The sequence below is a fragment of the Crinia signifera genome, chromosome 19, assembly GCF_055691185.1.
Source record: "Crinia signifera chromosome 19, ASM5569118v1, whole genome shotgun sequence".
Classification (NCBI taxonomy): domain Eukaryota; kingdom Metazoa; phylum Chordata; class Amphibia; order Anura; family Myobatrachidae; genus Crinia; species Crinia signifera.
In genome coordinates, this window is record NC_139226.1 from 63853879 (window position 1) to 63868307 (window position 14429).

Sequence of the window (14429 nt, forward strand, 5' to 3'; positions counted from 1 at the left end):
CTGTAATAGACACAAAGCTAATGTAATATTTTCTGGAGCCTACTAAGGGATGGCACCATGATCGATGATAGCTTTCTACTCTCCTGCGGTGCAACCTAGGCTACAGTTTAGTCATCATTGAAGTCCAGGAAGATAGGTGTATCTCTTAATGGGGCAGATGTATTAAGCCTTAACAAGAGATAAATGCAAGGGTGATCAGGAGAGATAAACGTCCAGCCAATCAGCTCCTTACTGACTTTTTTCAAACACAGCCTGTAACATGGCAGTTAGCAGGTGATTGGCTGGACGTTTATCTCTCCTTATCACCCTTGTCTCTTGTTAAGGCTTAATACATCTGCCCCTATATGTGAAAAGGTTGCAAGTCTTGTTACTTGTTCTAGAGCAGGGGTGGCCAGACTATTGCGGCATGGGATCTACTTTTTGTTCACTTATTTATTGGTGATCTACTGGCATCAATACGTTGAAACCTAATGCAAATTATATTCATAATATCAACGACTGCTGTGCATGGTGTCAGCAAGCTTGGAATAATCAGGGTGGTAGGTACTCATTCCTAACCATAAGCAGGGGTCAAAGTGGTCAAAAAGAGCTTTGATAATAATGAACATAAACAATAAATTTTTCCTGGGCAGTGATGTTCTGTGAGCCTGGATCCACAAAATGCCAATACAGGGCCTAATTCATAGGTGGGCACTTTACTGATGTTTGTGCAGGTGAACAATTTTTCTTTACTACTACTATGGATGCAAAAATACCTTCCTACGCATGGACCTAAATGTACGATGGTAGTTGAAAATGCATGCAGGATTTCTGGCAATAGTGGTGGCATCTGCGTACCATGGTTTATACTTTAAGAAGTACACTCATTTTTGTTCTATAAATAAAATTGCTGAACACACCAGTGGGATCCATGCATCTATGAATATGGACACAAGTTGCAGCTAATTGCAAGCACCGGACTTATGGGAGGTGGGCTTCTGAGACCTTGTTTTTGATTGGTCGGGATCTACTGTTGGATGCTCCATGAGCTACCAGTAGATCGCAATCTACCTTTTGGACAGATCTGCTTAGAGCATTTTCAATATTAACTAAGAAGTGAAAGGTGAGGTCTATAAAATGTACTATCATGTCATATCTTCCAGTATATTAGCGGTTATAGCCCCAAGGACCATGACAGGAGGTAGCATCATACCTTTGGATATCCTCTTACAGCGCAATTCAAAGCTGTGCTGTACCCAGCCACTACAACGCGGTCTATGAGTGGAGTAAGGAACTTTGGAGCCATGCTTGTATCTTTTTCTTTGTAGTCTAGAGGTTTATAGATCAACCCTGTGGTTAAACAAAAAAAACTTTAAAATAGCAAATAATACATGCCATGCACATTTCTAAGAGTATACTGTATAGTGGCTTATAGTAAGCTCTCTGTTCACTTTGATTTACACATGTGGTGGAAAGGGCATGCAAGACCCTACTATGTGCATTACAGTAGCACTGGGGTGACAAAGACTATACCCGATGAGTATGCTGTTCATTATCCAAACTTTCATTTTCCCATTTGTTAAGGAAGCTGGATCTTAAAAATAAATTCCATATTACACACTTTTCTTTTACAATACTTTGAAAGACAATGCAATGGCTGGCTGATGTTTATTGTCAAATGTCAGTAGGGCTGAAGGGCTGGTCCAGCCATAGAGAGAAATTGGGCTGGCTGAGCAGATCAGTCTCCTGGTTTTCTGCTCGGCTGTCATAAGACAGGGGCTGGCATAGAGAGACTGGGGCGAGCCGGGAGGTCCGATCCTCATGACTCACAGTATGCCCTTATGAGCAGTGAACACAGTCCATTTTCTGATGAAAGTGCACAATTAAATGCCATGACTATAAAACAGCCCAGTCTTTCCCTGTCAATAGCGGATTTATGATTTAATTAAAATTAGCTATTTATTAAGAAATGTATATATGAAATGTCTAGTGATACAGTTTAAAATACTAATCCCCCGTGATTGTATCCTCAAAATATCCACTAAAAATTCCAGCATTGCAGACAGGGACTGTTATTTTAGTATAGATAAATACAAATACAGCCAAGTCAAATCATTTAAATATAGTTAAATATTGCAACACCCCCCCCCCCCCCCCCCCATGTGCCCAGGCCGAGTGAACCAATTTCCATAGTCTCATACTATGGAAAGTGATTCCACCAGTGAAAATCGCTGGGCCGAGTGAATATCACTCAGTGTTTATGCAAGGGTTTTAACAAGGTACAGGTGGGAGACATTCTTCACAGGAAGAGGAGCAGCAGAACACGAGGACATGGACAAACTAGAGGGAGGAAGATTCAGGGGAAATGTGAGGAAGAATTACTTCACAGAAAGAGTAGTAGATAAGTTTAATAGCCTCCCATCAGAGGTGGTAGAGTCAAATACAGTAGTACAATTGAAACATGCTTGGGATAGGCATATTGATATCCTTACAAAGAAATAAGGATCAAATATGGTTTTAGGAAACATGTTTAAAAAGGGGCAGACTAGATGGGCCAAGTGGTTCTTATCTGCCGTCAAGTTCTACGTTTTTATGTTTCATTGAGCAATTTATCGGCTAGCGATTTTCATTACATCGTTCGGTATACACACTGGGCCAGTATGTATGCACTTTGAGTCTTACACATACCATACCACACAGTGCAATGCATTTTTTTTATCACTTTGTAAGGGGGAAGACAGTGCATACAAGCTTAATGCATCTAGATCTGAGTGGCTGCCTTGAATTCTGTTCTCTTCTTTGTGATACAAGGAAGGATATACTCCAACATTTATACCTGCACTAGACTGAACAAACCATTGCCTTATATATGTAAATATAATATTATTTCATTTACTTAGGTCTGGGTTGGGGAACCTTTGGCCCTCCAGCTGTTGTTAAACTACACATCCCAGCATGCCCTGCTACAGTTTTGCTATTTACCTATGCTAAAACAGTTGCAGAGCATGTTGGGATTTGTAGTTCAACAACTGCTGGAGGGCCGAAGGTTCCCCATCCCTGACATAAGTTGTGCTATCTTGAAGTTGAAGGTGACCATGTATGTATGGAAGTATAAGGGCACTTGGACTTGCTAAATGGAAGCAAGTGATTTGGAAAAATGTTGTATTAAGTTTTACAAGAGAGTTCAATGTTATAATTCTTTACAGATTACACATGACGGTTCCCTACATGTCTCGTTCTTCACCCACCTGTTTTCAGGATGTTGGCTGTGTTCTTGGATATAGTGGCACTATCACTCAGACCACAAATGTTTTCACTGAATACCCTAAAGTAGTATTGATTCCCCATGATGAGGTCAGAAATAGTGCATTTAGTTTGCCGGTTGTGCTCAAATACAGTGAACCATTCCTGTGGAAGAACATAAGCACAGAGTTTCAAAATAGAAAAAATACTAGTTGACCCGTGTACTCTCTATAATGGGTCTTTAAAGTGTCAACCAATCAGCTCATAACACAGGAGCTGATTGGCTAGTACTTTATCTCTCTCGAAGGCTTAGTAAATAGACCCCTAAGTGTCTATAACTATTGTAACTTAACATATACCTATCAGCTGTAGTTAGAATCAATATGTATCAAATGCAAATCATCACTTTTCTTGTGTCTTCTCTATTGGATTGCATTCACCATGATTCACTAAATGTATCTATCAACAAAACATTCATCTCTTTCCTTAATGATACTAGTATTCAGTGGCGGAACTCCCGGAGGCAATGGAGTCATCTGCCGCCGGGCGCTAGGCTTAAAGGGGGCACTGGCTCCATTGCCTCCGATGTGCCGCTGCCTATGTTATGCAGCACAGTGCGGGCCCTGTGTGCGCCCCTCCCCGGTACCCTTGTGTGAAGAGGTGCGTGCGGCCCCCCTCCCCCGTAACCTTGTGCAGTGCGCATGCAGCCCCCCCTCCCCCATTCCCTTGTGTGCAGAGGTGCGGACGGCCCCCCTCCCCCGTAGCTTTGTGCGGTGTGCAGTGGTGAGGGCGGGCGACCTGTGAAGTGGTGAGGGCGGGCGACCTGTGAAGTGGTGAGGGCGGGCGACCCCCCCCTTCCCGGCGGGCGACCCCCCTCCCCCGTACCCGTGTGTGCAAAGGTGTGGGCGGCCCCACCTTCTTTGTAGCCTTATGTGTACTAGCAGCGGGCGCGTCACCGCTCCTGGCAGGCCTGGCAGCGCGGCGGAAGTCGGCCTGAGGCTTAGGAAACACCACTTCACACAGCCAGTGTGCGGTGACTGTCAGTGAAGCTGGCGAAATAGAGCCGGGAGCTAGGTGGGAGACGCTGCAGCGCCGGAGGGTGAGTCTATTAAAGCCTCTCTCTCCATGACATCTTTCTTTCTCTCTGACAATCTTGATTCTCTCTTTCTACATAATTCATTCATTCTCTCTCTCTCCCCCCCCCCTCTCTCTAGCTATGGGGGGGGCACCAACTTTTGGCTTGCCTCCGGGCTACTTAAACAAACTTACGCCACTGCTAGTATTAAATGAATCCAGAATTTCCAATAGCAGGGAGTAAGTAATTACAGTTTGGGTAACAGTGGCTGTGATACCTGGAATTCAGCAATAAGTTGCTGTATATTGGTCAGCGGAAGTCAGAGCTAATCATATGAATGTCTTGTTGGAATATATGTAGATTGTGGGTTTCATTCATATGCATGTACATTGGAGGGACAGCAGATGGCGATATACTTTGATATGTATAGTTTGCTGTTATGTTCCTGTATCTCTCTCATGCTTCCTGTTTATATTGTCTGAAGGAGTGAAGGAAGAAGCACATGTGGCAGGCATGTTGAATTTAGTACGCTGTTACTGAATGCTGATGTTTTGTCATGTTATATTGATCCTATTACCCATTTCTACATAAAGAAGTGATACCTATACAAGACTCATCGGGGGAAATTTACTAAGATGTATATTCAACTTCACATGTGATGTTACTATAGGCAACCAATCAGAAGCTACTTCTTATTTATTTAGCACCCTCTAGTAGACAGGATCTGATTGGTTGCCCATAGCAACATCACATGTGAAGTAGAATACACATCTTAGTAAATTCCCCCCATCGTGTCTGATTGCAAGGTAACTCCTGCGATGATCTTTTATATGAGGCTGACCGCTGCACACCTATGGTAGTTCCATCGCAAATCACCAACAAGTCATTTTCATCACAATCCGTTATTTGAATTGTCAGAAGATTCACTGACCTGTTTGTGTTGGTGACTAATGCAGGACATACATAAAACACTGCTCCAATTGCTACCATCAGGAAAAGCCTAAGTGGTTGTCCAATGAGTCAATAGTTATTGTTGTTGTTCTAAAACTTATTTTTATTTCAAATACACTGTGCTATTTAAGAGAAATTTAGATTTTTAGAGGGTGACAGGTCCTGTAGATATACAGTTACGACAATTCTGGGCATAGTTGCCCAGTGTGTATGGACCTTTAATGTCAGTTTTTCTGCTGACCCTGAATGCTATAGCTTTTTAGCACCTGTCAGAGCATAATATCTGCCCAAGTGGCACTCTTGTGTGCAAGTCTATCTCACCTCAGTGGCGTAACTATAGCCCCGCAGCCCCCGCGGCGGCGGGGAGGCACCGGGGGGTCTGCGGGCACTATTGTTACTCCCCCAGCTCCCCCCTCCTTGTGTGTGAAGCTGGGAGCGAGCAGGGGGGTCCGTGCGGTGCGGGGGTACCTGCGGTCAGGGAGAGCCTAGAGTTCCCGGTGGTGCTGAGTATGACGTTGCCGGAGTCCCTGCAGTGACCTGGAAACAACGCGGTGCGGCGGCACGGGAAGCGCTTCTGACTTTGAAAACACTGGGCTCATGCTGATTGGCTGTATCTAAGCTTGCAGCTTGCGTGCAGGGAAGAGATCATTCCATGGTCGCAGATGTAAGACACCTCAGTGTTGTGTTATATCTGCAGGTGCACTGTGCAGGAAGCGGGCGGGCAGCTGACATCCGCTGACTTCAGCTGCCCATTCCCCATTCCCACACCACAGGCGCATTCCCATGGCCGCGACCCCTAGCTGCCGCCCCACGTCCCCCGCCCACACTGCTAGGTGCGAACAGACATCGAACTAGCAGTTCGGCTGGCCCACTCACAGACAGCGTCTGAACATGTGCAGATGCTCAATATTGCTCTTCTGCGCGTACATGAAGGGAAGCGTGTCAATTACAATAACCCCCTAGGTGTAGTAACCGCCTTCACTATCAGCACACATCTGCACCAACTTTGTGTGGATGTGGATCTTAGGTCGACCACAGGAAGGTCAACAGGCCTTAGGTTGACTCACTCAAAAGATTGACATGGCCTTAGGTCGACATTCAAATGGTCGACATGGATTTTTCATGTTTTTTTGTCCGTATTGGGGCACCGACTGCAATCGCCATGCTTTGGGCACACTATTATATTCTCCCTCCATACCCTTATGGATGGTAGGGCATGAAATACCGCCTGTCGGCACAGGTCGGCTAAAAAAACAAAATGTGAAAACCTTATGTCGACCTTTTGACTGATGACCTTCCCAATGTCAACCTAATGCTTGTGTCTACCCAATGACCCTGTCGGCCTAAAGCCATGTCAGCGTAATGCATGCAGACCTTTTGTGTGCAGACTTTGGGCCTTATTCTAGTTCATTCTTTCTGACAAAATCCTTCTTAGATGGACAAAACCATGTGCACTGCAGGGGGGCAGATGTAACATGTGCAGAGAGAATTAGATTTGGGTGAGTTATTTTGTTTCTGTGCAGGGTAAATACTGGCTGATTTATTTTTACACTGCAATACAGATCTCACTTTGAAGTAAAACCCCACCCAAATCTAATTCTCTCTGCACAAGTAACATCTGCCCCACCTGCAGTGCACATGGTTTTGTCCATCTAAGAAGGATTTTGCCAGAAAGAGTGAACTAGAATAAGGCCCTTAGTGAGCATATACCCTTTGTGTTTGCTCAGCTCTGAATTAGCCGAAACCGGTATAGCCACAAATGGAGATATGGCGGACTTCTCTGCTACTCTGAATATCACCGTCGCTGGTCCATAGAGATGAGTATGTCTTGTTTGCTCACGTGACCTTGATTGCATGTTACTCTGAATCACCACGGTTTGTACAGAATAATAAATAGGATATTGGGGGACCACTACATGGTGATATTCTGCTAACTCAAGATATTCTGAAGATGTAGGCAGGGGGAGAGAGAGAAGTCTGGTAACTTTGGGATCACATCCATATCATTTACTAAAATGTAAATGCACCATCAAATGATGCAAATATAATTACCATTGTCTTCTTGTCGGCTTTTTGTATAGTGTACCCTGTGATTTCTGAATTTCCATTGTCCTTTGGAGGCAGCCATTCCACCAGGGCATTAAATCCCCATACCTCTTTCACATTTACTGCTTGAGGAGGTCCAGCTTTTTCTGGGAACATAAATAGTGCATGACATATAATAACATATTATTATTTATTATTATTATTATTATTATTATTATTATTATTAACAGTTTCTTATATAGCGCACACATATTCCGCAGCCCTTTACAGAGAATAGTTGAACATTAACATCAGTCCCTGCCCCAGTGGAGCTTACAATCTATAGTCCCTACCACATGTGGACGCACACACAGACATTCTAGGGTTAATTTTTGTTGGGAGCCAATTAGCCTACCAGTATATTTTTGGCTTGTGGGAGAAAACCGGAATACCTGGAGAAAACCCACACAAGCACAGGGAGAATATACAAACTCCGCACAGTTAGGGCCATGGTGGGAACTGAACTCATGACCTCAGTGTTGCGAGGCAGTAATGCTAACTATTAGCCCAGATTTGGGTTTTCAGGTCTAAAGAAAAAAAACTACAAAGTACACTAAAGTTATTAAACAACTTTCAAACTATTTGAATCTTTACTTAAAAACAATTCTTAATAGAGCTTGGTCTTTTAATGATTTTAATCAGTTATCACAATAACAGAAGAGGTATTGCAACAATTCAAATCAGCTGTAATAATTGTGTTCCCCATAGTATGTATTGTAGGGCTACTGTATAGCAGTAAACCTTCCAAATTTAGGTCAGTGGCCGAACTTGTGGATGATGAGCCCAGGTGCATAAATATAATATGAGCGGAAGTGATTTTCGAGGGGGTGTACAGCTTTCCATAGCAAGACGCTATAAAAACCCATTGACCCTTCCGTCCATCTGCTGGTAATCCCAGTAGATGAGCGGCGGTCTACGATGTTGCGGGAGCGTGCATCAGCCTGGGCAGCTTTTGAGATGAAAGCAGCTCAAACGGTGAAAGTGAGCTTCTCTCAGCTCAAATTCGGCCAGTGCCTTTACTGTTATTTTCGGAGCACACTGCAGTCTCCACATTTTCAGAACTTGATTAGAGTAACAGATGGGATTAGCTGACTATTTTTTATGGAAAGAGCTCCTGGAGTGTGAAACGCTATGAGTAGATACCTCCTCCTCCTCCTCCTCCTCTGGTTTCAATCCAAGTCTACGCAACCTAAGGACAATAGTGTTGAGGTGGAACCCAACAGTGTAAACTTTCTCCACTACTATTATCGGCTACAGTACAGATTTCAGGCATCACTGGCATAGCTGTTTATCAGAGCAGCTGTCCCTGGGAGAGGAAGTGATAAATAGACCTGAAACCTGTTCTGGAATTGTAGCATTAGCATAGTGGCATTAAGGAATGAGAGGTTTTGGAACATTTATCACTTTTTAATTCAAAATGCAACCAGAATAAACCAGACATCCGCCACAACACTCATTTCCGCCAGCTATAGGGCTTTGCGTCCTTGAATAAATTAGCTTCTTTTAGATGAATGACATTAGGTATGATTCTCGTAGTGGCCTTTATTCAGATCTGATCGCAGTACAAATTTGTTTTGAAAATGGGCAAAACCATGTGCACTGCAGGTGGGGCAGATGTAACAGGTGCAGAGAGAGTAAAATTTGTGTGAGTTACTTTGTTTCTGTGCAGAGTAAATACTGGCTGCATTATTTTTACACTGCAATTTAGATTTCAGTTTCAACACACCCCACCCAAATCTAACTCTCTCTGCATATGTAACATCTGCCCCACCTACAGTGGACATGGTTTTGCCCATTTTCCAAACAAATTTGTACTGCAATCAGATCTGAATAAGGGCCAGTGTGGTGATCTTGCTACTAACATTGACATACAATGGAGGGATTACAGCAAAGGACACAAAACTCAGTCCACAAGGCATCCCATCAAAATGACTGTGGTTCTAATAAAGTCACTTGGGGTCAAGCATAGATATACAGTACCAGACCTGATTGTTGGGTTGCCTTGAGGGCTGTGTTTGGGAACCACTGGGTTAATGTTATGCATGTGCAAATGATCTAGTGCAGTTAAATTGCTTTATAACCTGCCACACTGAACCACTGGTTTTAAAGACTTGATGCATCTCTTCCATAAGCTAACTGTGTGACCCTACGTTCTATGACATGTATATGGTGAAGGGCACCTGTTGGGTGCTGCTTTATTTTACTTTGTCTATGCGAGCTAGGTGTTGTCAAAATATATCATGGGCCAAATGTAATCAATCAGAAAGTGAGAGATTTGGGAGAGGTTTCCCAGGTTGCCATGCATTTTATTTCCGCTTTAAAAAAATTGGAAAACTCTCCAAAATCTTTCACTTTTCGATTCTCACACCCCGGGCCGCCGCCACCACTAGGCAGCTTCAGGAATTTGCCTAGGGTGCCAGCCACTGGAGGGCGGTACTGAGCTGCAGCAGCGCTCCCACCTGAGGAGAGCAGAAAGCAGCTCCAAGTACCATCAGCTATTCCGAGCAAGGAGCAGGTGAGGTTATACCCCCCCCCCATGGAGCTCGCCTGTTGATGCGATTGGCGGGTGGTGCCCGCATCCCCCGTGCTGGTCAGCGGCTATCTGCAGAAACAGGTGAGCTTACGACAGGGGGGGGGGATTCCCCCCCCTTCCTGTCGTAAGCACACCTGTTCCGGCACCGGCACTGCTCACACCCTGTTATATTTATCACCAAGTCAGGCCCTTATTCTGATTCTTTCGCTCCCCTGCATGTTCGTGCAGGTGAGCAATGTTTTGCGACTAAGCATGCGCATAGTCCGTTATGCGCATGTGCAGCTGCTGTGTGCGAGCAGCCACGGCGAATAGACTATTCCCTGGCGCTCCCACACATCAATGCGGGCGGAGGGCATGGGTTTGCAGGGCGGGAGATTCGCCCATGGGAATGGCCAGAGTTTCAGCACAAGTGATGGCAACCATACATTAAAACGGAAGTCCAGGAGCAGAACATTTTGTACTATTTAATCTGGCGTGAATGTTTCATCATCATTTTAGCAAGACAGCAATATAGAAACCCTTATTGTAAATACTTAGATGATGAAATAGTGAACTGCTTGGAAGCCAGGCCTTGGAGCTAGACCAAGAAAACCCAGAGCAGGGACATCACTCGGACACTTGCCAGATGCTCAGAACAGCAGGAGCGCCTTCATGACCAACTGAGGACTGGTAAATTCACACTGTACACTCTGAATTAGGAGGGATTAAAATAAACCTCCTCTCACATTCCGTAGCTTGTGCTAGTGCTAGGGATATGCAGACATAACTGGACTTTATCCAGCAGGAGGAGTTAAATATAGTTGAAATTAAGGAACCTGATCTTTGCAGATATTTCTCCCCACATGAACTTGAAATGTTGTGTTACCTGTATAAATCAGCAATATGATGTGAATCAGAATGGTCAGTTCTGTTCCTCAGGAGTAGCATGGGATTCCTTAGCTAAACTACAAGAAAAATCTAAACCTAAAGAAGGACTAACGGTAACCCATGCAGAAATAACTGAATATACTGTATGTTGGTATTATGTAATGCTGTAATGCAGTGGTTCCCAAACTGTGTGCCGTGGCACCCTGGGGTGCCTCAGAGCACTTGCAGGGGTGCCCTGGGATCAGGGCCGGTGCAAGGCATCTAGGCGCCCTAGGCAAACCTACAGGATACCGCCCCCCCCCCCCCCCCCAAAAAAAAAACACATTACCCTAGACTCAAATCCTGATAACACAGTCAGAATGAACAAATGACTGCCACCATATATGATGCAGACTGTCTGCATCATGCAGACACACACCGCACCCGGCCACCCCCATGAGCAAATGCAGGTTCTTTTAAAATTTTAGATACACTGACTCACTGTTTAACACACAGAGCCGGGACTATGTAAAAACCGGACCGGACTAAACTCCGGACCGCCGGACAGGACATCAAAATCTGCAGTCCGGAGCTTGTAGGGTCCGGTCAGGGGGGTGTCCTCTCCGGGGGGTGTCTTGTCCGGGGGGCTCCCTATTATAGCTATCACCAGGGACATGGGGTAGGGGAGATTATAGCCTCCCCGTGTGGTCCGGACCGTCCGGTTTTTGCTACATGCCCGGACCATACAGGGAGGGTTTATTCTACCCCCTCCTCCTCTACTTGGTGACAGGTGTGACAGGCAGCCCTCCGAACAGGACACCCCCCGGACCGGAGGCTACAAGCTCCAAAATGCAGAGTTTGTTGTCTGGTCCGGGGGTTTTGTCCTGTCCGGTTTTCATCCATACCCCACAGAGCCCGCCCGTGTACCAGCTAGCCGCTGCGCTGACAGACAGACAGTTCTGAATCCCCAGTTATCAGGCCTGCCTGCTACAGCGGGAAACTTTGTTGCCCCTGTCAGTCAGTCAACTGCCTGTCAGCGTTACTTAATCCCCTGGCCGCCTCCCCACCCTGGACGGTCTGGACCGGACACCGACACACACAAGCGGGCGGCTGAGCAATGTACTGACTCCGGCAGGTGGAGGAGCGCCCGCCCACCCAGCTGCTTAGTGAAACACATTCGCTAAGTAGCTGGGCGGGCGGGCTGCGGCGGCTCCGCCACTCGCCAAAGTCAGTACATTGCTCTGCCGCCCGCATCATCATGTGTGTCGATGTCCGGTCCAGACCGTCCAGGGTGGGAAGGCGGGCAGGGGATTAACGCTGACAGGCAGCTGACTGACTGACAGGGGCTACGAAGTTTCCCGCTGTAGCAGGCAGGCCTGATAACTGGGGATTCAGTTATCAGTTATTAACTGGGGGTCTGTCTGTCAGTGCAGCAGCTGGCTAGTACGCGGGCGGGCTCTGGCGGGGGGACGGGCCGGGGACGGTGGGGGTCCAAATAAGTAGAGTTACTCACAAAATGCTTTGTCTCTCTGCAGGCCTGGCAGCCTCTCCGTGCTCTCCTCTGCGGTAGCGTCAGCAGCATAGCTTCCTGCTGGCTGCTGCTGCTGCTACTTCTTCTCCCCGGCTACAGCTCACTACCGCCCCCCAGTGGCGGGCGCCCTAGGCAAATGCCTAAACTTGCCTAGTGGTGGCGCCGGCCCTGCCTGGGATGGTGGTCTAGGTCCAATTAATTTTATTTATGGTCAATGTAATAGGGAAAATCAGTGCTTGTGGCTTCCCATCATAAAATATGTGAACAAACCAGAGTGAATACTGTCCCTCACAACATAACTGGACTTAAGGATCACATATAAACACAATTTTTATATTTTTTTTAAGTAATCAATAAGAAACTTTTGGCTTAGGGGTGCCACAAAACAAATTCTGATACTCCAGGGTGCCGTGATTTCAAAAAGTTTGGGAACCCCTGCTGTAATGTGAGGAAACCTTTACTGTAGATTAGTACAAAAATAATAGAGCGGACCATGAAAAGTACATGCACTAAGAAGAGAATGCTGCATTTTGGATTTCATTAGATAAGGGTACAATGATCTGCATTGAGGTCATCTGTTCAATATGGCCGCCAATGTATGCTGCATGGCCAAAGTGCACAAGGTGTTATTCATTGGTAATATTTGACTATTTTCTTTATTTTTTAATCTATCCCAAATCAAAGCTTTTCTGCTCTTGAAGGGAAAACAGGAAGGAAAGATGCACTGTAATGCTCATTGAGTTTACATTTTACTAGAACTCCCATTTTAGTAAATGAACCTCCATGTGTAATCGCCCAAAAATGGGTCTTTTAATTGGTTGACAAAAAATGCCATATTTGGAGAGTCATATAATGACCATCATGTGAAAATCACATTCATTGCCTTTTTTTGTATGAAAAACTAGCGAAAGTAATTGGATACTCTCCATAGTGACCTTAAAAAGTGAGCACTGGGAGATAAATGGTTCCTTCTAATAAAATTGCATATTAATTGTTTCTCCTGCTTCAATTGTGTGGATATACATGGTCCATTTTGTGCCCTACCCATTCTCCAACATATGCTACTATGATATACTGTACCTTTTATTGAGTGGGTATGTTAAATACCAGCCAGCCAGCACAAACCCCTTTTTTCTGTTTATCTTCACCGTGCATAATGCCCAATACTATTGTATTTCCTAGATGCCTGATTCAGAGGTACACACAAATCCCGTCATGACCAATGTTCCCTCTAATTTTACGAAGGCTGTGTGCGGCAAAAGATTTTGGCTGTACAACTTTGGAAGGAAATTTTTATTTTTGTGCGTCACTTATATAAAACTGGAAAATTACGCTCAGCATTTGTTTTAACTTTACTTCAAAATTATATTAATCATTTAAACATTAAAAACACAGCACACAATGTAGTAAATGGTGAAACACACATTAATTGAGTCCACAACTGCAAAAAGGGACCACTGCTGCTTTGTGCGCTCTGTTGTAATGTCTGTGCGCACCCTCGTCGAGTTGTGTGCGCGCACACGTGCGCACAGCTTAGAGCAGGGGTGGCCAAACCTGTCCTCAAGATCTACCAACGGTGCATGTTTTCCAGGCAACCTGTGGATCTATAGTAGGAATGAATGCAGCAGGTTTGAAAATGTGACAGTTAGTATTGACTGCAGTTGTGCAGCAGCTAGGTTATGTGGAAAATGTGGACCGTTGGTAGATCTCGAGGACCGGTTTGGCCACCCCTGGCTTAGAGGGAACACTGGTCATGACTATGATCCCATATGCAGTCGCTGTGCAAATTCCTGCTTATGAAACAGTTGCAGGGATTTCTATAGAGATGCCCACTGGTGGCAGCAATAATTTTCCACTTGCGTACAAAGACTGTATTTCATTACTCGCACCATCAATCATCTGGGCAACACTACAGTTAAGCTGGCCTAAAGATGAATTGTCCTATCTGGCTGGTTGTAACAAAAATTTGGTAATTTATGGGAGCAAATGACTATTTGCTTCGAAATGCTGGAAACTGACAAAACAGTCATCCGGATATTACCAGATTTTTTATTCCAATCAAATAAATGGACAATGCATATTTAGTATTGCAGCTGTCACATGTTCTTCATGGAGTTCCTTGTGTGACAAATGTTCCCACTAGAGCAAAATCCCGTGCACCTGATCAATAATTCCGGACGGAATTT

The 14429-nt window shown here is 45.0% G+C and overlaps 1 protein-coding gene across 1 annotated transcript in view; it reads right to left on the reverse strand.

Annotated features, from left to right (window-relative positions):
* The window catches only part of MYBPC2 (myosin binding protein C2), a 98429-nt gene that overhangs the window by 21595 nt on the left and 62405 nt on the right, over positions 1-14429 (reverse strand). The window contains exons 25-27 of the mRNA XM_083161506.1: positions 7301-7440; positions 3228-3387; positions 1193-1329 (exon numbers count right to left, since the gene is read on the reverse strand). Of these exons, the coding sequence (XP_083017632.1) occupies positions 1193-1329; positions 3228-3387; positions 7301-7440 (437 nt within the window). The remainder of the gene's footprint in view (positions 1-1192; positions 1330-3227; positions 3388-7300; positions 7441-14429) is intronic.